At 40.8% G+C, this 26251-nt stretch overlaps 1 protein-coding gene across 2 annotated transcripts in view; it reads right to left on the bottom strand.

The window, feature by feature from the left end:
• Gas2 (growth arrest specific 2) overlaps positions 1-26251 on the bottom strand; it is a 115461-nt gene that overhangs the window by 36225 nt on the left and 52985 nt on the right. For both annotated transcript variants that reach the window (XM_041644225.1, XM_041644290.1), the window contains 3 exons: positions 22010-22073; positions 14428-14569; positions 7540-7647 (listed from right to left, as the gene is read on the bottom strand). In XM_041644225.1, coding sequence (XP_041500159.1) covers positions 7540-7647; positions 14428-14569; positions 22010-22073 — 314 coding nt within the window. The remainder of the gene's footprint in view (positions 1-7539; positions 7648-14427; positions 14570-22009; positions 22074-26251) is intronic.

The following is a 26251-nucleotide window of genomic DNA, read 5'->3' as shown; positions in this document are numbered from 1 at the left end:
GCCACGCCATTTGGTTAGCATCTGTAGTAGTCGTACTAACTGTGACTGATGTAGGCAAGTGACAAGCTGCATAGACAGAATGAGCCCTGTTGTTCACGTCGGGGAAATGCACTCTGTATTCTGAGAACGTTAAGGGAAAATGGTACAGGGTGATTTCTTATAATCGACTGTAAATGTGCCATAAAGCTGGACAGATCATTTTAAAAAGGCTAATCTAGTTGGAAACAGAGTCTCACATGTCCTCGGCTACATAGCAAGTTTGAGGACGACCCCCAGCTTCTGACCCTCCCAGGAATGGACCACCTTCCCCACTCTATAAACGACTAGCATTTGACAGCCAGCACTATAGGAGGCTTGAAGTGGACTGTGCTCTTTCAGGAGTCTGGACTTGAACTTTATGTACGTAACACTTACTTGAAATAGTAAACACTCTTTTAGCTATAGAAAAGATTAAAAACAATTTCCTAGCTATCTATAGGAAAGAGTTGAATCTCTTAGACAAAGTACGCAAAGTACTTTGGGAAATTCCAAGCACAAATGGCACCGATTAAATTTCCGTTGTCTTTCCTACAAAGTCTCTCTGCCTATTTCCTTGGGAATCATTTCCAGACAAAACTGAGTACAGACCCAGTATTTACTCTTCATCAGCAAGGGCCTTGAGATACTTTTTTTTTAAACAGTAGTAAGCAAGTTCCAGAAAACTTGTATTTCAATACAATTCTGAGTTTTAAATAATTTAAAGTTTTGTTTCAACCCATAGTATCTTTTCTAAAATGAGTTCTCCCTAACTTAAGATGACACTCTAAGAAAAACAAGGGACGGGGACCAATTCTAAGGTTGAATATGATTGGGAAATACTCCTCAGGACTTTCTCTCTAGAAGATTAGAGAATGAATACTGAATGCTCCAAGAGCTGCAGGTAAAGAAATCAGCATCACTTACTGGTAAAGGGTTAATGTAAAAGTTGAGGGTTTGGACCTAAGTTCTACCACTCATTAGATATTTTAAAGGATTTGAAAAGATTGAGACACTTCCATTTGTGCCCATGTACTTTAGTTTCACCGTGTGTCTCTGGCCGGCCCTTTTCCCCACAGTCCTCCTGCCTCAGTCTCCCAACACTGGGACTGCAGGCATGTGCCACCCTCGTCAGATTGTGTAACTTCAGAAGTCACTCGAGTCCTGTGTCTTAGCAGCAAGTTTTCTACCACTGTGGCGAGGAACTTCAGCAAGATATCCAAGTGTTCAGAAAAGACTACTAAAGTCAACTATTGTCGGGGAACTTTTGTTTATGCGCATTTGTTTAACTCTGTGAAGCTGTGCCTGTCTAAAGCACCTGATGTCTAATAAAGAGCTGAATTGTCAATGGCAAGGCAGAAGCAAGGACAGGCAGGGCTGGCAGGCAGAAAGTACAAACAAAAGGAGAAAGGAATAGAGGAACAAGAGAGAACAAGGAGGGTAGGATGGTCAAGGGCCAGCCACCCAGCCACCCAGCCAGCCACAGAGTAAGAATGAAAGTAAGATATACAGAAATAAAAAACAGAAAAAAAGCCCAGAGACAAATTGTAGATGGGATAATTTACGTTAAGGAAAGTTGGCTAGAAATAAGCCAAGCTAAGGCCAGGCACTTATAAGTTATAATAAGCCTCTGTGTGTGATTTATTTGGCAGCTGGGTGGTAGATCCCCCCACAAAAGCCAAAAGAGTAAATAAAGCATCATACCACAAACTATCATGATTTAGAGTCATTTAACAAGCTGGCGAAACTCTTTACTGTCAATCTCTACAGATGTCTTCACCAGTTTTCAGAATGCTTGCTGTTTAGAATATACTTTGAACAGCCCAAATTATTATTATTATTAATTCCCATTATTATGGGAGTACATTCTGGTTAATTTAGAAAACTCTCATGTTCATGCGTATGTTATCTCAAAGCATATGATGCCCTGCTCACAACATTAGAGGAATGTTGCTAAGTGTGGAGATTTTGCCCCATGGGAAATCTACTGGCTCAGCAGGGTAGTTTGTGACTATTTCATACACAAGTACAGATTGTTCATACTGGTCTATTATTCTGGTGTATTTCCACATTGCTAAGTTTTACAGGGATGAGGCATCAAATAACTAAAGCATTGATGATCAAAGAGATTGCAGTTCCAGTCACTAGTGAGGTCTGCAGAGACAAAACACAGTACTCAGAGAGGGAACTGATATTTGCGAGTTTCCTACAGATAATCATCAACAAAGTAAGATTTCAAAATAGAAAGAATTGTAAACAAAATCAGAGAAGAGCTTTATCCAGGTGCGAGCTCTGTCAGCAGAACTATATTCGGGATCACTTAGGAGACACACACCTGGACAAGTCTGTGAGGGTGTTCCCAGAGGTAAGGTCCAGCCTGAAGTGAGCAATGCCATCTTCTCAGTCAGCAGTCACATCCCATGTCACCCATGCCGCAACAGGCCACATAGTCTTAAACTCTGAACCATAATTACCCCTTCCAATAAGCTGTCTTTTGCCAGGCATCAGTACTGAAAAATATGTAAAAAGTTTGAGTAGGATAATTGTCTGTATTCTGTCAATCATGTTTTAAATAAATGCTGATTGCCCAGGCAGGAAGTATATGCAGGTCAACCAGACAGAAAGTAGAGGCGGGGCAATGAGAACAGGGGAATTCTAGGAAGGGGGAAGCCCATTCCTCCCAGTCCTGCCAGACCACCGAAGAAGCAGGATGTGACCTGCCCCGCTGAAAAAGGTACCTAGCTATATGGCTAACATAGATAAGAATAATGGGTTAATATATGTTACGAGAGCTAATAAGAAGCCTGAGCTAATGGGCCAATCAGTTTATAATCTTATGGAGACTTTTGTGTGATTTTCTCTGGGACTAAATGGCTGGGGGACCGGGAGGGACAGAAAACCCAACAAGCCAGCCCTCATGCTACAGAAGTTTAAACAAACTACATCATCCATCCTGGCCCAAATAACAGCAACAGAACTGTAATGCAGCCCCTTGCCCTCCTCCAGAAGAGGTAAGCTCAAAGAAGATCCATTAAAATGAACAGTCAGCTAATTAAACAACAGTTTTCAAAGGACCTTTAATTATTTTAAATTTATAATTGTTCCAGTTTGCTGACTTCTCTTGGGTCCTATTTTAATAGTCTTTATTGGTAAAAATAAAGAAGAAAACACTTTCATGTTCATAACTCTATGCTCTCACAGCATATAAAAATGGTCTTCAGTTTTCACCATTTTATTCATTTTATCTATATAGTTATTTCCATATAAACCACTTCACATGACTGACAAGCTTACTCTTTATGATGTACATTAGCCACTCCCATGCAATACACAAATGTCTTCAAAATATTCATTTTCTGGAAGCTGGAGAGATGGTTGCTCTTCCAGGTCCAATTCCCAGTACCTATAGTGTGTCTTACAACCACAGTAACTTTAATTTCAGGGAATCTGATTCCCTTCTGGTCTCCATGGCTACTATATACACATGGAGCACAGACATACATGCAGGCAAAAACACCCATATACAGAGAAAGAAAACAGATGTTCAAATGGAATGAAAATTTTCTGTGCCTTAAGGTTAATGTTCTTTTGTAATGAGATGCGTGTGTATTTCTGATTGTGTGACCCCTTCAGAGACTCTCCTCCTATATGGAGTTCTTTCTCTCTAAAGATATGTGATTTTCAAGCTCCAGGACACATGCTGACTACTCACAGACTTGTGAAAACACAAGTTGTTTGACCTGAACCTTAGAGTTTCTGCTTCGCTCTAGGAAGGTGCAAGAGTCTGCATTGTATAGGGTTCCCAGATGTTGATGTGGCTCACCTGGGGACACTTTACAAGTCACAGTAAGACTGCACAATAGTTATCCCACTGGGGATTCTGAAATCATCCCCCAAGCTTACACACAGTGCTGCAGATGAATTTTCAATACGGGAGGCCCCATTAGAATGCAGTAGATGGAGGGAGAAAGGGCATGCAGGAATCCAGATAGCAGCCAGGAGCCTTGTTTGGCAGACTGGAAATATTAATACCTCTGTTACTGAGAAATTGTTAAAGAGATTTTTGGCATGGTCATCTAAATCCTGAAATAAATGAGAGATTTACCATGAATGATAGAAAGGTTCTACCTTCAGAATAGATGCCAACTGCTTTTAAAGAAAAAACAAAACAAAACACTAAAAACTCTATTGCAGACTTCTGGCAGGGGTGTGGGTGGGAAAGACTCAGTTTTCTTAAAGGAGCTAGCTACTAGGATTTTGACCATCTCCAGTGAGTATATGGGCAATACAAATTGGACTTGTGGCTTTTTTTTCTTCTTCGTTTTTCAGGGGTGGGGAGTCACAAGGCAGAAGGCAGACCTGGGAGGAATGGGAAGTGCATGTGGTCTGGGTACACGACGGGAAACACCTAAATAATCAATAAAAATATTATGATGGAAAAAATACGTTGTTTGTATTGTTTGTGTGCATGAGCACATGGGTTCCAGTGTGCGACCACATGTGCCTACATGCCATCGTGCACATACTCTACAGATTTGTCCTTGTTGTCCCCCTTCTTAAACACAGGCTTTCTTTTGCATGTTACTGCTGCTAAGCAGGCTACCTAGCCTGCAATTTTCTAGGGATTCTCCTGTCTCCACCTGCTGCCAAGGTTACAAGTGCAGTTTTCCCTGGATTCTGATGAACCCGGTCCCCACGCTTGTGTGACGCATGCTTTACGTGGGGAACCAACTCCCCGGTCTAGCTCCCCAAAACAACCCCCACAGTTTTGTTCATGAGAAATATAGGGAAAAATCTGGCATTGGGAAATGGTTGTTCATGATGTAGAGACAATTATTATAATTTTTCATTTGTGAGAAGTTTACTAAAATGTAGTAGATTAAAACCAGAACTAAAAAACTACAGAGGTTTGTTCACTGTACTAAGGGCTTCATTATATTTGGGTAGAGACTAATTCCAAGGTTCTCAGCCTATGGGTTGCAACCCCTTTGGCAATCCTCTATCTCAAAATATTTACATCACAATTCAAAACGGTGGCAAAATTAATTTCATAGTGGGTCTGTAGATCACAACTCCTGGTCCTCAGACTCGGGAAGTATCATGGAAGGGGGGTAGAGATGGGAAGATAGAGAGGAAGGCTGTGGAATGGTGTCTGTTGGGTGCTCCATGGCCACTGGGCTTGTGAACTCATAACAGCTCTGACCGCACGCACACAATCAGTCAGTCAACAGCTCAGCAAGGATGAGGGGAAGGAGCTGAGGAGCTAATGGAAGCTATGGAGACTCGGGGAAGGAGTTAGGTATTTCCAGGTAAGTGCATCTGGAGGGTTGACCGTGTTCCACTGGATGGCCCCACACTCACGTATATACAAGCAACACACATCTGACTCAATGGGTTGTTAAAGAGCAAAACACATGAAATTGGATGGAGAGATGTAGGGAGGAGTTAAAAGGAGAGTAGGGAAGATATGATGAAAATATGTATACATGAAATTCTTAAGAATAAAAATATTTAAAATATCTGTGAAAATGTGTTCATGGCATTTAGCTTTGTAAACACAGATTTAGTTTCCAGTTTAAGTAGTTATACAAAAGCTCCTTAAAACTATACTTTTTGAGAAAAAAAAATCAATTTTCACATGATGTGACAGTGCAAGGTTTATGGTTAAATGTCACTGAAAACTGCTGCAACCACGTCCTGCCAGCCTGACGCTGCACCTTGCTCCCAGTCGTGAGCCAACCCAGTGTGCGGCATGATTTTACAGGCTTGCCTGTCTGTGCCACACTAAGTGAAAACACCACCACTCGGGAACTTGATGACTTCACTCACAATAAAAGCCTGAATTCTTCTATAAATGACAGAATAAAATTAGCAGAAAAGAAGCATTTCCTGAAAAAGAAAAATGACCGTCAATAACTAGCTCACCTGGTAACTGTTATAAAATCTTAGGCTGTCTATAAACACGAATATCAGATTCTCTGGCAATTGAACAGATACGAAGAGCAGACAGACACAATTAAGTATGCATATGGATTCTTTTGCCTGGAGATCCTAGGTGACAGTGGAGGAAACAGTGTCCAAGTTATTAACATTTCTATCACAAAAAGAAAGGCTGTTTAATAAGGCCCTGTTTTGATTGTAGGCTCTGGGGTCTCATTCTAGGGGAGGCTAATTCTCAACTGAGCCATCAGCCTGGTAAAATGTTAATGCATCCATAGAGACTCTGAAGCATCGTTATTTAATGTGGTGATGTGCAGGCAAGCAACTGAGCTTTAAAAGGCACCTTATCCTTGCAAGGAAAAAGCAAGGCAACAGCAGCGATCTGGGCGCCTGCCTTCCCAAGCTAGGTCCTAAATCCAGGGTGATTCACGGACCTCTAAATGGTCTGTTTATATCACAAGCAGAAAAGCTATTATTACCTGGATTTGTTTATACTGAGTCAACATTAACCTGAAATTAGGTAAAAATATGAAATGATCGAGAAAGTTTAAGATAAAAATTTCTTTATCCATGTTTCAGATTCTTAAAGAGGCCTGCTGTACTACTACATTTCAGCTGCAAGTTGAAATGAATAAAATCTCACACTGAGAGTTTCCTGTAGGTCATCTCAGACAAGTGTTTGGTGGTCCTCGATCTTACCTGATGCAAACGTTAAGATGCTTCAGTTCTACAAGGTGATCAACATGACGCTTTTAACAGGCTCAAACGAGAAAAGCGTGTTTTCCTTAGGAAGGGCCCAAAGGACACAGAAGAAAAAACAACTTTTCTGAACCAAAGCTTTCAAGGTGGTATATATGAGGTTACATTTTCATTAGCTTTAAAGAAGTTTTGGGCTTCGCAAATATCACAAACTTGTTTTGAGACACCAAACTCTCTTAACTGTTAGCAAAGCTGATTTGGAGTAAAAAGCTTTAAACTCAGCCTTACAGAGCCAGTGTCAGCCCCCAAGGATACCGGTGATTTAAGCTGGAGCCATTCTCTCTTCTAATCCAGATGGGAAGTGTTAGTCACTGTTAAGCCAGGATACTGTACTGAGGGTTTTTTTGTGGGGTTTTGGGGATCAAACCCAGGACCTCGGGATGCAAGGCAAGCCTCCTTCCAACTACACTCTATCCCCAGTTTCTGAGATAGAGTTTTTCATCTCATCACATGGGTCTCTAATCCAGACTTGTGGAAAACCCGTGCTGAACTAATCTGAAAAGCTGCCCAGAACCAAAAGGGTGATGATTTCTTTCCACACTATGATATATGGAAGGTCCTGGAAGGGCACATTTTCATTCCAATCCAGGAAACATAAATGGTTACCTTGTTCCATGGGAGCTGATACCTCTGTATGCATAAAGACATGCTCTGTTCACCCAGCCTTCCACAGCATATTATCATGTCCACTCCCTGCAGCCTCAATGACACCAGAAGGTGTTTCTGGCCAGTCACATGCCATAGCTCCCTTGACATTTTCTCTGACTACTCGGATTCGGAAAACGTTCCCGTAGGACGAGAAGAGAAGGAGAAAGAGGACTTTACCCTGATGAAGAGGATCTTCTCTCCCACTCGGTATCGACCTTGAGAGAGTCGCTCCACACAGAACTTAGTTGGGCACTTGCAGGGAGGATCTTCAGAGATTCTTTTTACCTGAAATAGAGTAGCACATTCATTGTCCCCAATAAAATCGTATGTGATTATTCTCCAAGCATTCAAACATGGCCAAACTTAATCATTTAGACTTGTTCTATATCAGAAACGATGTGGGCACAGGGACTGTAGTGGTGTGAACATGAGGGCATAGGGAATGGCATAATTGGAAGATGTAGCCTTGTTTGAGGTAGTGTGTCACTATGGGAGTGGGCTCTGTGGTCTCATACACTGAAGCTAGGCCTAGTGTGACAGTCCCTCTGCTGCCTGAGGATCAAGACGTACAACTCTCAGTTCCTTCTCCAACATCATGTCTGTCTGGATACCACCATATCCTGCCATGATGACAATGGACTGAGCCTCTCAAACTGTAAGCTAGGCCCAGCTAAACATTTTTCTTTATAAGAATTGATGTGGTCATGGTGTCTCTTCACAGCAATAAAACCCTAACTAAGACAGGGACCCTGGCTGAAATGTGAAGACCAGGGTCTGGCAGCATCTTCTGAGGTTCTCAACATGCGGTTGATGATGACACTGGTGGGGAGGGAGGAGAGCAGATGAGATCAACTGTCATGACAGCAGCCATAAGGTGGACAGCAAGAAAGACCATGTGTGAGGTCCACACGACAAAGGCAATGAGTGGTAAAATAAAGCATGCATAAGCTAACCATACTGAAAGCTAGAGCGAATGCACGAGACATGGAATGCTTCTTTACTACAATTCCACTATAACTTATTTAAGTTTGAAACAAATGATGACAAAATCATTTGTTTTCGGAAACTCTTGTTTTGCTTGAAACACTAAGATTTTCCCCCTGAAATTTCACCGACAGATCACTCATATTCATCTGTGTTCCATCCCATCTTAGCTACCAAATACTGTATTAGCTGGCATTTAAAATGAGAAAATAAAACATGACTTTGATTAATATTCTTTTGGAGAGCTCATAGACAGGCATGAACACTGCAAATCTTAAAAATATCTCTATAAAATTCATTGGTTTTCATAATCCATTCAATGTCTAGAATGTTTTTTTAATGAGGAAGCTATTTCAGACAATCCAGAGTAACCCAAATATCTCATATGTTCCATGTCAAATACTTCATCCATAATTTCTTTGAACTATAATCAGGTGTTAGTAGCTACCATGTTGTAAAGTTAAGATTAATTCAACAGATAGGAAAGTTAGGATACTTATGGCTGGACATCAAGAAATCCAGCCATTATTTATTTATTTACTTATTCATTTACTCTGTGTTTATATGTTTGTCAGTATATGGTATATACTCACAAGTTGGTGAGGTGTGTGTGTGTGTGTGTGTGTATGTGTATGTGTAGGAGGAGGAGGACACTAGGTGATCTCAACCCTAACCCTTATTTCCTTGATACTGAGTCTCTCACTGAACCTGGAGCTAGTGACCAGCAAGCCCCAGATATCCTCTTGTCCCCATCCCCACAGCACTGCGGTTATAGGACAAGTGTGACCATGTTTTGTTTATATGAAGGTCTTTATGCTTGAACAGTAAGTACTCTCGACCCTGAGCTATCACTCAGGACTTCAAACATTATTTTTAATGATATAGTGACTCTTTTTTGCTAAGCAAAATTCATAAGGAAAGTAGTTTATGAACTCCCTTAACTTTTATTATAAAAGAATTATATAATGGTTTTGCTAGAGTATGGAAGGTTCCTGACAAAAGAGTAAAAACCAGGAATTGAGGAGGAATGCAAGAAAAAAGCCTTCCTAAGAACAACCAAACTGTACCTCAATGACACAAACAAAATAGCACTATTTTGAAAGCGAAAGAACTAACTCAGAACACACAGATCCATTCGCCTCTTTTCCCATCCTATCTTTTTCTAACAACACAAGCCTAAGATTCTGAGTCAACACTGTGACAGGAGCCTAGTGAGGCAATATTGCTCAAGTTTAGCATCTCCTTAAGGGCTAAGATAACATCTTAAACCCTAGACATAAAGCATAACACCCTAATGAAACAAAAAGGAGCTCCACAGATGGACACTGGACACATACTTAGTCACACTAATAGAATGGATCTTCATAGGACACATGGGAAAGATCACTGGAACAAAAGTGGCCTGGATCCAGAAAGAAATCACCAGAGCAGAGGGAGCCTGATCCAGACAGCCTTAAAGATGACTTCCACTTCCACTAAAGAATGAGGGAACATGTGCTATTCATTTAGGAATCAGGCCATGGATTTAGTGGTATAAATGAGAAATAGTGAAGCAATCCCTTACAAGACAGACTCACATTCTGAACCAGCCATGAAGTCAAGTGCACCTATGCATTATTTTCAGTGTTCTGATCTCTTCCTACAGATGTTTGTAAAATGTCACACACACACACACACACACACACACACACACACACACACACATATATATATATTCACCCGTACCACTACCATAAAGGCTTTAAAGAAAAGAGTAAGCATGACATAAAGGTGCTAGGAGGCTAGGAAACAGGGATGAGATCTTTGTCATCTAGGAGATTAGAGAGCAACAAAACTCAAGGACCAAGGCAGAGCAAATTCTCTATTGACAAAAAACAATCCTAAGTCTGTGTGGGCAACATCTCCATCTTGCAAGTTCCTCAGAAAAAAGTACAGATCCTATTAATGGCAAATTAGCGTGAGAAACATTTTCTCAAGCGGCCTGTCCTTTGTTCATGCTTTCCTCACTACAAAGATAGACTTATTTGTTTGTAAATCAAGGGCTTTTTCTTTCATATGTGTCAGGGGCAGAGGCAGACCAGGGGCAGTGGAAACACACTGTTAAGTTAACGGTGAATGATCAGAGTCCTGCTTCTGACATTACCAAGAGGTAACTCTGTCTGCCAGGTGCTCTGTTCTTGGCTCAGAACCCAGCCAGTTTGCAGCTAAAATGAGATTTCAAGAGGGGCCTGGTTACTCAGAATTACAATATCTTTCATCCCCAGACTGAGGAAGTTGATGAAGAGAAGGGAGACAGTAAGTCATTTCTTAGAACTGCATTCAGCTCCCTGTGAGAGCAAGCTCAACACAAGGGACAGCACAGAGGAGCACTCAGGCAGACCTCGCTGCCTATCATAGCTGGATCGCAGCCTCAGGACATAGGGAATAAAGCTTTGGAAAGGACACCACTGTGTTTCCTCTGTGAGATCTTGATTAAGGAAGGGGATGTATTGTCTACATAAAAGGTCGCCTATTTCCATGCAGTTCCCCTAAGAATCAGACAAGAAAATGTGAGCAAACAAAGGTGGCTCCAGTCCTGGCTCTTTCTGGAGTCCTACAATGGAAGACGATAATCTTGGCATGGGAATCCCTTTCTTTCTCTGTCTTCTGCTTCTGTTTCCTTTGCTTCCTTCCTTTACTCTTCCACACCTCATCGTTCTTTCCTTTGGGGGAGGCATACAATAACTCTGTACGAAACAACCCACTGCTAATTACACACACGAACTTAGAGAATCATCTTTTTTCAATTCCTTCTCTCCATATATTTATTGAGTTACATCAAGTTCAGTTCCAAACAGCTACATGTTCCTAGTGCATGGTAAAGCAGCTATAATGATGGCTATTTCCTTTTTTACCTTAGATCAAAAGGGTCTGATGTAAACCGTTAATGAGATTCAAATTAGGTTCCCTTCTGTCCCACTGTCTTGGGGATAAAATAGTTCAGGAAAATAGTGTAGCTTAAACACAATGCAAAAAAATTCAGTGTAGTCTACAAGACTGAAGAATGGAGGAAACTGTAAAGAAGGTTTATGTTCTAGTATATTTGAAAAATGCTGGGTCAGCTAGATCTTTTAAGAAAGCTCAGCAGTTGTGATGCTGGCAAGCGCTCTGAATGCCAGGCTGAGACAGCGATACTTCGCATTTCCTGTGTTAACCGACTCTTTCCCCACAGGAAAGATTGTAGTGGTAGTTCTTCTGTAAGCATTCCTTGAGGTTTATGGGACACAAGAATTCTCACTGGTAAGAGGTGGATGTGTCCACTTAGCACATTAAATGTGTCCACTATCACACACTCCTCCATCACACCAATAGTTATATGCTCGAGGTTCCTCTCAAGGGTCCACCCAGCTTTGGGCTGGAAGAACAGAATGTAGAGCCACAGCTTGAGGGTCCTGCCTTCTCAGGTCTCTACACCACTAGTCCTTTAATCTGAGCTAGACTAATGATGAAACAGCCTCAGATCCCTCTAGGAGTTATTCTTCACCGTGGGGGTTCTCTTCATATGTCTCTCCTTCCCAAACATGAGGAATGGCTAGCCAAGAGACAAAGTGGTAAAGAAACAGGAGCCTTCTTGCTCCTTCCTCTGGTTTTGATCTCAAATGGCAGCACCTATTCTAACACAGAGAAAAGCACAAACGGCACATGTTTCAGAAGAGATAACCAAATACAGAGGATAGAGAGGAGGCATCACACTGAGCATCTATACCAGGAAGCTGGTTAGATGTAGACCAATAAAGCACCATACTTGATTGTGAAAATTAGACTGTCCCTTGAGAGGAATGGATATTTAGGCCTCGCTGAAAACTGTTTCATTGCATACTTACAAATACCTTAGAGAACAATAAGCAAGCTGTAACATTGTTGAAAATGCCAAGAAAAATCTTCATGTGTGGGCTGAGGAAATGGCTCTGTGGGTAAAATGCTTGCCATACAAATATGAAAACATGAATTTGGATCCTCAACAGGCATGTCAAAAAAAAAAAAAAGCCAGCACATATCTGTAACTGGGGGAATGAACATAGGAAGATCCCTGTAGCTCTCTGGCCAGCTAGTTGGCCTGAAATGATGAGCTCTAGGTTTAGTGAGATGCCCTGTATAATATTTTTTTTTAAAAAATAAATTAAATTAAAAGGTAAAGAGCTAAGATAGGCCTCTAGACTCTGCATGCATGAACATGCATGTGTACATTAATAGCACTCCCACAGGAACTCATGCACACATGTGTGTAAGGTAACACAAGCTCAATATTAAAATACATTAAAATACGTATTTAGAAAAGAATCGAGAAATATGTTTATAAAAACCTAACAGCTGCTACCTCGATATGAAAGAGGTAGTTCAAAGAAAAAAGGAATGGAAAGCACATTGGGCCATAACAAGGAGGCCTGGGAGGTGTCAGCTGGGCAGGGCTTGGGGATCCTAAAGGATCCTACAATAATTCTAACCGTCTGACTGGCATTCTGTCACAGTGTGCTGGCTGCAGGGATACTGGCAGAGAAGAACTCCAGGAATCTAGTGCTGAAACAAAGCTACCGTAAGAACAGGCATGAGCCTCATAAAGAAAAGCTGAGAGTTCCCCTGGCTGAGCCAAGGAAGTAACGGTAACATCCGCCAGACACTCTTCAGGCCTGGCACCATGGTATAGGGAGGAGAGAATGTAAGTACATGTCACGGCTGAGATGGGAAGAGTAAGAATGTGTATGGTGGCCCAGAGACACATTTGTAGGAAGACTGAACTCATGCTGAATCTAAAGAAATAGCATAATACACGATGAGAAAATGACTCTCAACATGTAAGCAGCATGCTTTTATTATTATACAGCATTATCCAACCACTGTTCAGTGTTTGAAAATGGAGCTTTATGAGACGCAAGGCATGGGACTCACCCTAAAAGCATTCCCGAAACACCTGCTGTGGGATGAGAGCTCCCTGGCTATTTGTACATTCTGAATGGAGTGAGTAGCTATCAAAGAACTCAGATTAAGATGCACTGTATAAGATATCTTGCTGAGACAGGCTTAAATTTGTTGCCTTTGTGGGGACCCACAGCTGCTTAGGCAGTTAGTTAAGTTTCTGCTTTTTTAAAATTTATCATGTGGAGAAGAGCAAAAGAAAGGTGCGTGTCTTTTCCTGAATCTCCCTCTCTTTCTCACTCAGACGCTAGAGAAGGAGGCCTGCAGTCCTGGCGGCCTGCATCCTATCAACAACCAGCATCAAGATTGCCGCAGGCTTCCAAGGACTTTGCCAAGACATACTTCAGTCTTAAGCTCTCCCACTCTCATGTCCTCTAAGTTTGCAGGCAATTATAACCCCTAAATGCAAACTTTGCACAGGCTACATCAAGAAAACTCCTGGCTTCTCTCGTTTATTAATATCTTCATGCATATAAGACACAAGCACACAGCACATGGGAATATTTGTCCGGCACACCACTGTCATGAGAAAGAACTGCTTATCCTGAAAATGAGGTTATCACTGAAGTTTGACCAAATCACCAGGACCCTGTGCCTAGAGGACTGCAGAGGGGATAAACCCCAGAGTTAGACAAACACCCGAGGGAACCTAAGCTCCTCTCCTCTAGGCATCACACAGCTTCCAATCTCCCCTCTGCAAGCAACCTTCCTTTCAGATGTAAGAGCTCTTAAGAAAAAAAAATGGTCAGCTCTAGCCCAATACCCGGCAATCAATAAGAACAGGTATCTTCCTGTCAGACGCTGTGTCCCCTTCTCCACAATCCTCAAGATTCTGTGTCTCCAGTTTATATCCAGGAGAGGAGGAATCGGGAGCGAAGAACAAGGTTGAAGTGCTTTCAGAAACCACTTTCAAGGGGTTGACTCATTTCCTAGGGTTTAAGATACTGTGCAATAGAATTAAGTGGCACTTTATTTTAAATCACTGTTTTGGCTGTGAGTTTCGCGATGAGCTGAAGGAGCACTGATTTTTCTCGTTGGAGTTAAAATGAATTCAAAGGAGCTGAAATGCATTAAGGCCAAACTGATCCGAGAAGGCGGGGGAGGTTTAGTGGTAAACTCCACACTCACTGCGTCGTCCAGCAGGTTCCCAGTGCTCTTCTTTCCTGAAGACTTGGATGAAGGAGAAGGTGAAGGAGACGGGGCAGACAGGGTCTCTTCTTGTTCAATTTCTTTTTCCAGCTTTATCAGACCAGGAGGCTCCACACCATACCTTTCAAAAACATGACACTGTTATCACAGACACATTACAACAATGTAATAACCATACGACATTCTGGACTGTGAGTGTCACAAACTACTGCCCTTTTGCAAGGGCATGGACTCTCTAACACTGAAATAGAACTAGCATCCGTGAATTAGCATCCTTGGAGCAGGGCAAAAGCACATGTAACTACTGTATAGAAGTGTACATACATGGAGGTACCTGATGGGAGCAGACTCAATTTCACATATCACTGTCCCAGCAACATGAACACCCACCAGGAATTTATCTTGAACATTTTCTTTAACAGAATTGACAATATTAGTGCTATAATTAAAGTCTTGTTTAAAATATAAGTTTGTTAATAATAGAGATTAAAACAGAGAGTTGATATCAAAATTAAAACAGCAGAATCTTAATTAGGAAAAGAAGTAACTGGTTCTCCAGAGCAGAGATCCATTTCTTACAAGAGCAATGCACGTGGCTGCACAACATTACAAGCTAAGCCCTAAGGAAGAGCACAAGGAAATCACAAACACTATTACAGGGACAGGAAACAAGAACGATCCAGCACACGTTCAGGAGACTTGGAGGAGGAGGAGGAGGAGGGGTGGGCAAGAGAGAAGGCAACAGTGTATATCATCGCTGCATCTCCCACAATCTGGTTTCCCTCAATTAAAACTTAAAGACGTACTGAGTTTTATAGGTCCATATCAACTGTGCTTAGTAGGAGACACCAAAGATGATTGTAGAACTTGACAACTATGAAGCATTTAGAAAATAATCTCGGCATATACTTTTATTAACAGAAAAATAAATGTCTGCAGAAGGCTGAGACAGGACAGAATCTGAAATACAGGCCACTGTTGTCAGTTTGTCTACACTTTTTGATCAGGTGATTGTTTACTATAAAGGAGAGAAAACACGTGTGCTTGCAAGGTTGTGTGACCCCAGCACTTGCAAGACAGAAGCATGAAGATGTTAAGACTGTGACCAGTCTAGGCTAGTTCAGGGACCCTGTCTCCAGACAAAACAAGAGAAACAAATTCGTAGGTTCTAGATAAGATGCAATACAAACAGTCTATGAGCAGAGAATAAATGCTACACTGCTCACTACTTTGCGGTGAGCACTGTGCCAATTCAGCAGTCAATGGAAAACTCTGCGTGTGTCCTCCTGCTGTGATTTGCTGCTTAACAGACATCACTGCACACACGTGCAGCACAAATTTCTAGGGAGGTAGTTTTCCTCCTGGTGATGCTTTGTTCTGACAGAGGGATCCAATTGGTTTAGTTCCTGGCCTCTTAGTTCATTACCCCCTCTTCCCTCTGAGATGAAAGGACGTGGTCATGTTGAACAGGCTTGATTTGGTTTACACCTCTAGGAAGAAGGACCCAGTCATCAAAGAAACACTTGATGTTTCATCTTCCTGTCTTCTTTTATTTTCTTTTTTTCCCCCTCAAGATTGGGAGAATGAGAAGCAACCTGTGTATCAGATGCCTTTATAAGAGAGCTGTGAAGCTTATGTAAGAATTCAGTACAAGCAGCTTACAATGTCACAACAGCCTCTAATCTATTAAAAGTCATTTTTGTTCCCTAATGAGAAAACACTTGCTATAGAGATATAGTCACCACATTTCATATTTATAACTTTTGGATTAGAAACCAAGCAATGCTTTGTTACAAGACACTTGATGCACTACAGACTCTATCACGGTAGAGAATGTGATGGATGATTCACAGCAACCTTACTTTTGCTACTAACAGGCCAGGGACTTTGGAAGATCACACTGCACATCTGTGGATTCTTAGCTCCATTAAGGTGTAAAGCATACCTGTGTTGAATGGTCTCAAAATAATAATATAAACCTGGTTGTATGTTGGAGGAATCTAAAACACTGTGATCACAGCCAATTCTATGTAATTTTAAGTGGAAATATATTTGAAAATATAAATTAAATAGATTGGAAAATATTTTATTTTTTACTGCAGGTAGATGAAGGCTGCCTCGCAAAAATAAGATGCATATACTTTATCTTAAAAATAAAAAAAAAGCAGCAACAAATATGCTATTAGAGTAGCAAGAGGGTCAACTCATGTCCAACACAAAACAAACAGGCCAGCTTTGAATAAAACTGGTAACAGACACACACATGAAAGATGTTCCTTGGAGTTGCTTCTTTACCTGGGAAACTGAAAGCTAGCTGCACTACTGACACAGAGAGTCAGCACCGAGCCTGGAATCTCTGCTTATTTTGGCTTTTGAGTTCTTCAGGCTGCTGGGGTAGAGTCGGCCAGCACTGGAATGCACACTTGAATATGACTCATTGGCTTCCTGTGGGTCTGGAGGTGTCAGCAGGCTATAAATCATGACCCACCTCCAAGGATGGAGACTTGCACCTGCAGGCCAACTTAGTCATCAGATGCATTTCTCTGTTCTTCAAGTGGCTACCCTGGTTTAGCATCAGTGATAACTTCCATACCTCTGCACAGGTCCATTCTTTCTATAAGGCTTTCACAAATTAATGCTTCGCCTTCTTTTCAAGAACAAGGTGTTAGAACTTTGGGAGCAGGGGGATTTCCTTTTCCCAACCCCAATATGGGTTCAACTGCAGTCATCAAGATAGCTGAGTTCACTAAAGCTAAGTCCTGATTACTGCAGAATCCAGAAATATAGACATAGTATTTATATCTCAGAGGCTGGACACCTACTTTCATCTCATTAAAAAGTAACAAGCTAGGCAGTCTCGGGATTGACGACTGTATGGGGAGAATACAGTAATGGGCCTTTCATTTTGCTGGCACAGGATGTGGTGTATGGGATTACACTAACTGAAATTAATGTACCACCAACTCCTTCCTGACGGAGACAATATATTCAAACTATTTAGTAGACGGTACTTTCCAAGAAAAGACATCTGTGCTTCATTGCAGTAGGGTTGGGGGACAAACTTTATAGACTAATGAAACTCCTTCTTTCTAAAGCATGTAACAGATGGTTTATAGATTCTTGCCAGGTAATTTTGCCCCATTTTCCCTATTTTAAGGAATGTAAACTTAGATTTATATGTGGAAAATGCCCTAGTCATGGGAAAGGACACATAAACTCCCAGCAGTCCTTGCAGGTCTCCAAGTGAATCAATTAGTGATCTTAACACACGATCACTTTTCTTTTAAGTAACATTTCATTACACTAAGACTGAAATAGAAGATGAATCACAGAGCACCAGAACGCAAAGGCATGAGATGATGTGGCATGCTGCATCCTTGCCACCAAGCTTCCACCTCAGAAGCTGTCACTTTTATCATGAAGATATCCTTCATCCTGCAGTCTGGAAGGATGTTGAAATCATTCATTTATTTCTTCATTTTGTGGAAATTAATACTAAAATATTGGTCAAAAGAGTCTTTTGGTTTTGTTGAGTTGCTTTGGGCAATGTCATAACTTTTACATTCAGAAATATATTTTTCTGAAATACTAGCCTTTTTTTACCTTCCAACAATGATAGCTTTGTTTACCTAAAAACCAAATTTTGCCATGAGAACAAAAGTACAGTCACCACCACAGAGGCCAGACTGACTCAGGTTCTTGAGGGAGTTCTTCTGAGTGTCTCCAGGAAGAATAGATAGAGCAGAGGCTCTGAAGCACTCGGAGAATCATTTATCAAGTGATATTGGTGTTTTTAGGAGCATACATGTGGAGTCTGGGGGTACCACTTAGAGTGGGATATAAAAAGGCATCCCCTCTCAATGCAAAAAAAAACACAAAACTCAGGAGACTTCAGGACATTTGGTAAAACCAAATGCATCTTTATGGGAGAAGACGAATGTGGCTTCTGAGTGTGCTGTAAAAACCACACTCCTAGTTTGGGTTGAAACTGCTCAAATGTGTTAATCTGATCTCCAGGAGTGGACATAGGGGAGGAGGGAGTGACCTCAAGCATCTAAATCTAAATCAGAGGCAGAGTTTATATGTGAAACGAGACTAGACAAGGGATAGACATGCTATTCTACTTTAGGAGCTTCCAGCAAAACCAAACAAATAGTTCAGATGTGTTCAGAAAGAAACAAATAGGAATTTTTACCTGAATAACAGTTTATCTGACTGGCATCCATTCAACTGTCTAACTCAAGCAACTCAGCAAGAGGCATGCACTACCCCCTTTCCTTCTGTACAAAGTATATAGTGCTTCAAGACCCACTCAGCTGACAGAGGCAGAAATACAACCTGCAATGCTGAGGTGGCTAGAATGTCAACTCTGCCATGAGATACTGACGTCAATGGTACAGGTTCTGGAATAAATTCAGTCTTTATCTTACCTCACACAGTCATAAAATGTGGGCGTGTACAGAGCAATACAGAATAACCACTGCCTGAAATATTTGTGCTGAGTTTTAGAGGTAGCTCAGTCCATAGTGTCTGCTCAACATGCCAAAGCCCTGGGATTGGTCTCCAGCACCCTGTGCTCCTCCTGGGAAACTGGAAGTGGGACACAAGGGTCATTCTCTACTATACAAAGAATGTGTGGTCTACAGGGGATCTGGTTTTAAATAAACTAATTGATTGATCAAGTAATTAATTATTTGTAGTGAGGGAGAAACTCTTCATATGTCATTTTCCATCGGAACTGAGAAGAATTACTCTCTTCTTTAACAAGATGTGTGTTCGTTTTACATGCCTGCATTATGGTTAACTGATGCCAGATCTAAAGCTGGGAGCCAAGCTTCACCTATGGTGTGATAGCCATGGCTAGAAATGTTCTGTCTGAATTAAAGTAGTTATGTAATGATAAACAGCTATGAAATAAACGTTTAAGAGCAGGAAAATGATTACCCTAGATGGGGGTTGCAACAGGCCCTGCTACTGTGTGGAGGCAGGCAGTCTTCCTGTCGTCACTTCCCCTCTCAAAGCTTGGCCGGCTAATGAATCCATTTGTACTGTTTAAGCACAAAGTAGAGTCTGGCACGGTCCTCATATTTTATCCATATAATTATATCACACAGTATTTCCTTTACAGATCTTTGAAAGTCTCTAAGTTCCTTCTAGTTGAGCATCTCCGAGATAGTTGTGGGTTGACTATGCTTTTCCTTAGTGTCTGCTCCTTCCAGGAGTGAATGTTGTCTCTACCCCAGTCCACCAGCACAGGCAGAATGTCCAAAGCTAGTGGAGGAGGCTTGTCTCTGGAAGCCGCAGTACCTTTGTCCCACTGCCTCTTCCACTCAATTTAAGGATGTGGTGGAATTGAAGAGGCTGGCCAACAGATGCAAGCTTGGACTGTGCCTGGAAGGTGGATCCGTGAGTATCACCCAAAGCCTTTAAACAGTTATCTGGAAGTGGTGTGGGACTAGGGAAATCTTCAAATATCTCATCTTTTAATTCCTTGTTGGGTAATACACAGTAATATTAATTTTAACTAAAAATATTGAAGCAATCTTTTTCACTGTAATTTTTGAGATAAAATAAAAAATCGTATATATTACTTAACTCACTAAAAATTTATGGGCTATGGTGATTTAAAGACCTCAGGATTACTTCTGACTATTAAAAAAAGAGACATTTACTGGCAGTGTTTGTTACTGGGCTAGAGTTTTACAATGTAAAAAAATGGTGTTTTCTTTCTCCTAATTTTGTACATAAATTCTCCATCTAACCTCATGCATTACTATCTCTCACTACATTTACTGGCTCATGTGATCTCAACACCTACATGCACATGGTGCACATACAGACAAGCAGGCACACAATACAAGCATAAGTAAACACATGAACTTTAAAGGCACAGAAATTTTCACTCCATGGCCATCAAGATAAGAAAGGAAATGCACTTAATTAAATAGTATCAATGATGGCTTAAGCAAAGATCACATGACTTCAGTGTTGGGAGTGCTAGTTTAATTTTAACCCAGATCTGCATCAGAAAAATGACTAATTAATTGAACATTTATTTGCCTCGAGATCTCTTCAAATCTTTCCATCTTGATCTCTCCTTCTCTAGATTTTATACGACTGTCTCATGGCCTTGTCCAGTGGTTGGCAAGGTTGTAAACAGGGAAGCATGAAACCAGAGCAAGCTGGTTTAGCTAACAGGGTCCTTGCCTCAACTTACCTAGCTGTGATCGCTAAAAATTACCTGTTTTTGTCCTTTTGGGCAAAAAAACTTTTCAGAACACCTCTTTCCATAATCATAAAGGGGCTAGAGAAATGGCCCAATGGTTAAGAGCATGTACTGCTTTTACAGAGGACCCATGTTTGGTTCCCAGCACCCACATAGGGTAGCACACAGTGTTAAGTAGGAACCTGTAGAGATAGAGATAGCTACTTCCTACTTTTGCAGAGGGCCCACACTAGGCAGATCACAACTGTCTGTAACTCCAGTTCCAGGGAGCCCAATACTCTCTTTGGGAGTCTGCAGCACCCATATGCATGTCAGGAGCCATTTCAGGCTTCCCCTTTCTCACATCTCACAGGGCCTTGAAGTAAAAATCTTGAGACAGAAAACTTTAAGTTAGCCAAAACATTACGTGCTAACCATGGAAATTCAAGCTCTGGAAAGCACCACAGAGTGTCTTCAAGGCTTGCTGCTTATCACTAACAGTAGGTGTTCTAGCCACTGACATTGCAACTGCCCTGCTTAGCTGCCAAACTGCCCCACTTAGTTGCCTAGCTACTGAGCCCCTCCTTCCCTTCCCCCTTTCCTCAGTTCCCCCTGCCTGAGCTCCTTTCTGAGGAGTATTTAAGACATGAAACTTGCTTCAATAAACGGATGCCTTGACAAGGAATACTGCTTGGTGTCCGTTTCTCCTCCCCCCCCCCCCCCCCGCGCCCCATGTCTTTCAGATAGTGCCTCTTCAAGACCCTGGAATAACTTAGGACCTGCTGGCGGGTCACATGGTAAACATACAGACAAGCAAGCACATGATACAAGCATAAGTAAAAATAAATACATAAATATTAAAGGCAGAGATCATTCTACTCCATGCTCCATCAAGATCGGAAAGGAAATGGATTAAATGGTATCAATGACAGCTTAGGTAAAGCCTGTCCTTGCCTCATGCCTGCAGTGTTGAGAATACTGGAGGTGTACTTTTAATTTTAACTATGGCTCTCAAGATGATACAAGCAATTACATTTGCTAAATGGTTTCTTCACATCCAGTTTGAATTTCAATGGTGATAAGCCAGCATGTTTTTTAAAAAAAACATTTATTTACTTATTATGTATACAATATTCTGTCTGTGTGTACGCCTGATGGCCAGAAGAGGGTACCAGACCCCATTACAGATGGTTGTGAGCCACCATGTGGTTGCTGGGAATTGAACTCAGGATCCTTGGAAGAGCGGGCAATGCTCTTAACCTCTGAGCCATCTCTCCAGCCCCAAGCCAGCATGTTTTTGTTGCCTGCGGCTGAGATATATCTCTTCCTTGACATGATCGAGGAGGTCTTACATACCTGGCTGCAATCCGGCCAAGCTCTAGTAAACAGAGACACACTTCTCGGGGCTGCTTGTGCAGAACTGGAAGACAAGACAGATGTACATACCTTTACAACAGAAAAGACTGTAAAGTGTCTATGAGTGACGAGCTTGTCAATGATTCCCCTTTAGCCCTGACAGTCAGGGATGAGTGGCTTCTCATTCTGGCATTCATAAGACTCATCCCAAACCTTCAACCGAAGATGCACAGTACTTTCTGAAACTACACCTGTGTCCCAATGCCCACTGATCCAACGAACTCACTATAAAAACATTGCCTTCAATTAATTAATATTAGTAGGTCCATATTGAATACATACGTAGCAGTAACTATAAGTGAGAAACTTAAACATACCACACACAAAACTATGCAGTAAGGATTAACTTTTTGAATATACTGGGTACACACCTGGTTCTTATATCAAATTGAATTAATAAGTATAAAAATTTATAAACAAGCTTCTTTGTTCACCTCCAAATAAAGGCAGATGTCAAATGGGACCTCCAACTTGATGTTCTCTCCTAATCAATAATTGATACTTTAGAAAGAGACACACTCCACTGACCAGATTCTTAAGACATGGGAGTATAACAAGGTCCCATCAGTCAGCATTGCTCATGAAATGTGCCAATGAACAGCCTTTATGAGGTGCTATTTCTGTATTATATGGCAATATTACGTAGTATTAAATTCATATTCTGTGACTAGGCTTGGGTAGCTCAGCACGGCAGACAATACATATTTGTATTTCTGAGCCCACAAGAAGAGTGCATGTTGCTTGTTCTATTCTCCTAACCAAAATTGAGGCATTGGAAAAATGTAATATTCAACATTAAATAAAGTAAATAATGTAACAAAACTAGGCATGGAGGAAAGTGTTCAAAAAGTTATTGTTCTAATATAACTATATATGTATAATAAAAATAACAATCTTGCTCTAATTCATAAGGCTAGAATTTTATAACAATTCAAGCCCCACTATTTATTTACTTAATCTAAATATTCTAATGTCTCCACTAATAATGTATCAGTGATATTAACTCCAAAGATAACAACAGGATTTGTTTGGAGTAGATATGAATATTAAACATATATTTAGTTGGAATATTAAAATTTGTGACTTCATTTGGCTTAAAGGGACATTCAAACTAAGTATTATTATTTGGTAATAAAATGCCACTTTTAGACTTAAAAAAAAACATCAGAAATGCTTACTGAAAACATAATTGATCATGGAAAACCTGAAACAAAAAATATTCCCATTCCCAGTAAGCAAAGCTTAGTTTGAGGTGACCAGTGGAGAACTGTCACAAAGCCTAACTAAGGGAGCCTTGCCTAGTTTCTAATTAGGTAAAGAGTCTTTAAATGAGTGAGAACATTACAACTTCCAGCTGCCTGGCTAGAATGACAGCCATCTCATGAGGCCTAATGTGTTAAATCACCTTCAGTGCAATGATCTGGGGAATGTGACGTTACACCGTAACGGACACCACAGAAACAGGAACAAAACGCCAAAATCAATCTAGGTCATCAATTTTCTAAGACTCTAACTTTTTAAAATATGGTACTAAGATAGCAAAATGGAGCTTTGAGTGGGAGGAAGAACAAAGGGAGTGAGGAAGGAAGTGAGGAGAAGACTCCTAGCACCCGGCTGATTCACTGTCTTCTGTGAAAGCTGTGTGAAATAGGTGGCCAAAGCTCCAGGAGCTTTAGCTATGACGTCACACATTTCTCAATGAAAACAACACAAAAACCCTGGTGGCCAGAGGAAGTGGGTCCATTCATGGGCAATGACTAACTCTAAAAAGCAACAGCCGACACAAATGGCATGATTCTTTAGTGACTTGGTGTATTCTGGTGTGAAAACAGGAACATTACACAGAAAATGAAATTTGTTGGGGATAACATGAGGAGTTTGACATGAAGGGTACATCTCCATTATGCATCTCCTGACTTCCTTGTTGTCAAAATAAAACATTTTGCATGCCAAACTCAAATGTAGACTCCACATAGACATGCGAGAAGATCAGTTTGAGAAAGTGGAGTAAGTTCCGGGCTCCCATTATCATCTTTACAGAACTGGCCCAGAGACAAGCGAAAACAGAACTCAGATGGGAGAGGAAGATGGGAGAAGGGGATGAGTGAAAACACAAATGGATTGTTACATACATGTGTGTGAATGTATAAAAAAACCTATACCTTTGCATGCAAAATTAAAAATTAATGTAAAACAGAGTGGCATTTCACAGAAGGAGGAATCTCACAGAAAGGCTGAGTTTTAATCTCAAGTTTCAAGGGAATTAGCATCCTTTTTATAGCAATAATAAAATTCCTTCAATTTTTATAGTTATAAATTGCTGTTTTCTACCATAATGGCCTTGCAAATATTGACTAGACTCTGCTTAAAATAATCCAAAACAAAGCAAACCAACAAATACAAGCAGACAAAGAAAACAGTGAACGATGACTTGCAGGCCTGGCTGATACGTCGTGGTGCACAATGCAGCAGTCTTCACCACATCTGATTCCTCCACATGTTATGTGTTAGAACAGTCGTGTGGTGAGAGCTGAGAGAAACTCAAAAGCAAGAAAGATGACATTGCCTAGCATTTCTAGAAATGACAAGAATTTAGCATTGAGGTTAAATGCTTATTTAGTAAGCAAAAAACCACTTTCAGCACATCACTGGAAAATTGGATTTAGAACCCTTCAGTAGCATAAGTGTGTGTATTAGACCCAGGAATCAACCTTGATGTTTATGCCACAAGGAGCTCTACTCCGAAGGCAGTAGGCGGAAAGAGGGCTGTGGGTGGGAGTGTGAGGCCTCGTGGGTTATTATGTGTTATATGGAGGAGAATTCTGTAAGTTCTCACCTCCCTATCTCATAACTCTCTGTGGTGATTAAATAAAATACAGTACTGAGCATAGCACTTGGAAAACAGGAAACACTGGCCTGAGGGCAGCTCTCCTCTTCATTATTACACGTTTGTTGTTATTAATGATTTGCTTACGAAGATCATTTGAGTCAATTAACATTAATCCACTTTTGTTTGTTCCTATGACCATTTTATTGTGCCCTGTAGTGAACCAGTTATTACATTCAGTGTTAAAAAAATATTCAAGAATGAAAAAAAACCTTATGGTGGGGAAATGCTCATTCAGAGCCTCTTGTGACAATGAGTATTTTTAATTTTATGAGCTGATATAAATTTATAAACTTTGGCTATTACAAGGTTGTACCAGTTACAAATCTGAGTAATAATTACATTTATAGAAGTCGTGTTTAAGACCTAAACACCTCGACACTGACTTTCTTAAGAATAAAACAGCTCTTAGTTTCATGTTGATTATTATATGAAAGGCTGCAGCATTAGGTTGACTCTGTGCTTCCCTAGGAAAAGGAGCCCGGACAACAACTCAGGATACACTTGAAGCAGGAATGGTGGTGCACACCTTTATCCGAGTACTCGGGAGGCAGAAGCAGGCATCTTTGTAAATTGGAGGCTAGCCTAGTCATCTACAGGCCGGCTCTGACTACGTAATAGTGAGACCCCCCCCCCCAAAAAAAATAGTTTATAACCTAGATGGAAGGCTACTCACCCAGGAATAGAAACTGATTTTAAATGTCACAGAATCTTTAAGAGCAAAGTACATGAGACTGTGTATGTGTAGTTTGACTACCTATATTAACCTTTAACAAATGAACAAAGAAAAGTACAGAAAGTTTGATGTTCACTTGGTTTCAATACAAATAAAGGCTACAGTATTTAGCCTTGGAGAGCAATGTTTAGTATAATTTAGTAAAAGAAACTGGACCACAATAGTATTGAGATATTGTTTTAAAATTAGGAATATATCATAAATTCATGGCTAAATATCATCTCACAGGAGATAATAAGTCCTAATAAACCAGAGGGGGAGGTAGGGAAAGGAATAGACTGAAGGGCAGAAAGGCAGGGTCTCTATACAAGGCTGATGCTGTGTCTTCTACTTCTCTTCTCAGTTCCTTGATAGTGAGATGGGTTCCATCCAGAGGTCAGCACTATAGTTATCACGTGGGAGGCTTTAGGAACATCCTACCCTTACTGAACAATATCTATTCTTCCTCACACTTTACAGGTGATGATTGGCATGCCTGAAAACCAGTGTGTTAGTCAACACTATAATATCTTTTATAACTTCTTTCTTTATTAAAAATGTGTAAGTGTGTGGTGGTTTT

This window comes from Microtus oregoni, unplaced genomic scaffold, assembly GCF_018167655.1.
Source record: "Microtus oregoni isolate MIOR12 unplaced genomic scaffold, Mior012 000000F_ref0000247, whole genome shotgun sequence".
Lineage (NCBI taxonomy): Eukaryota > Metazoa > Chordata > Mammalia > Rodentia > Cricetidae > Microtus > Microtus oregoni.
Note: the sequence above shows the minus strand (reverse complement) of the source record. Positions and strands in the feature narration are given on the sequence as shown.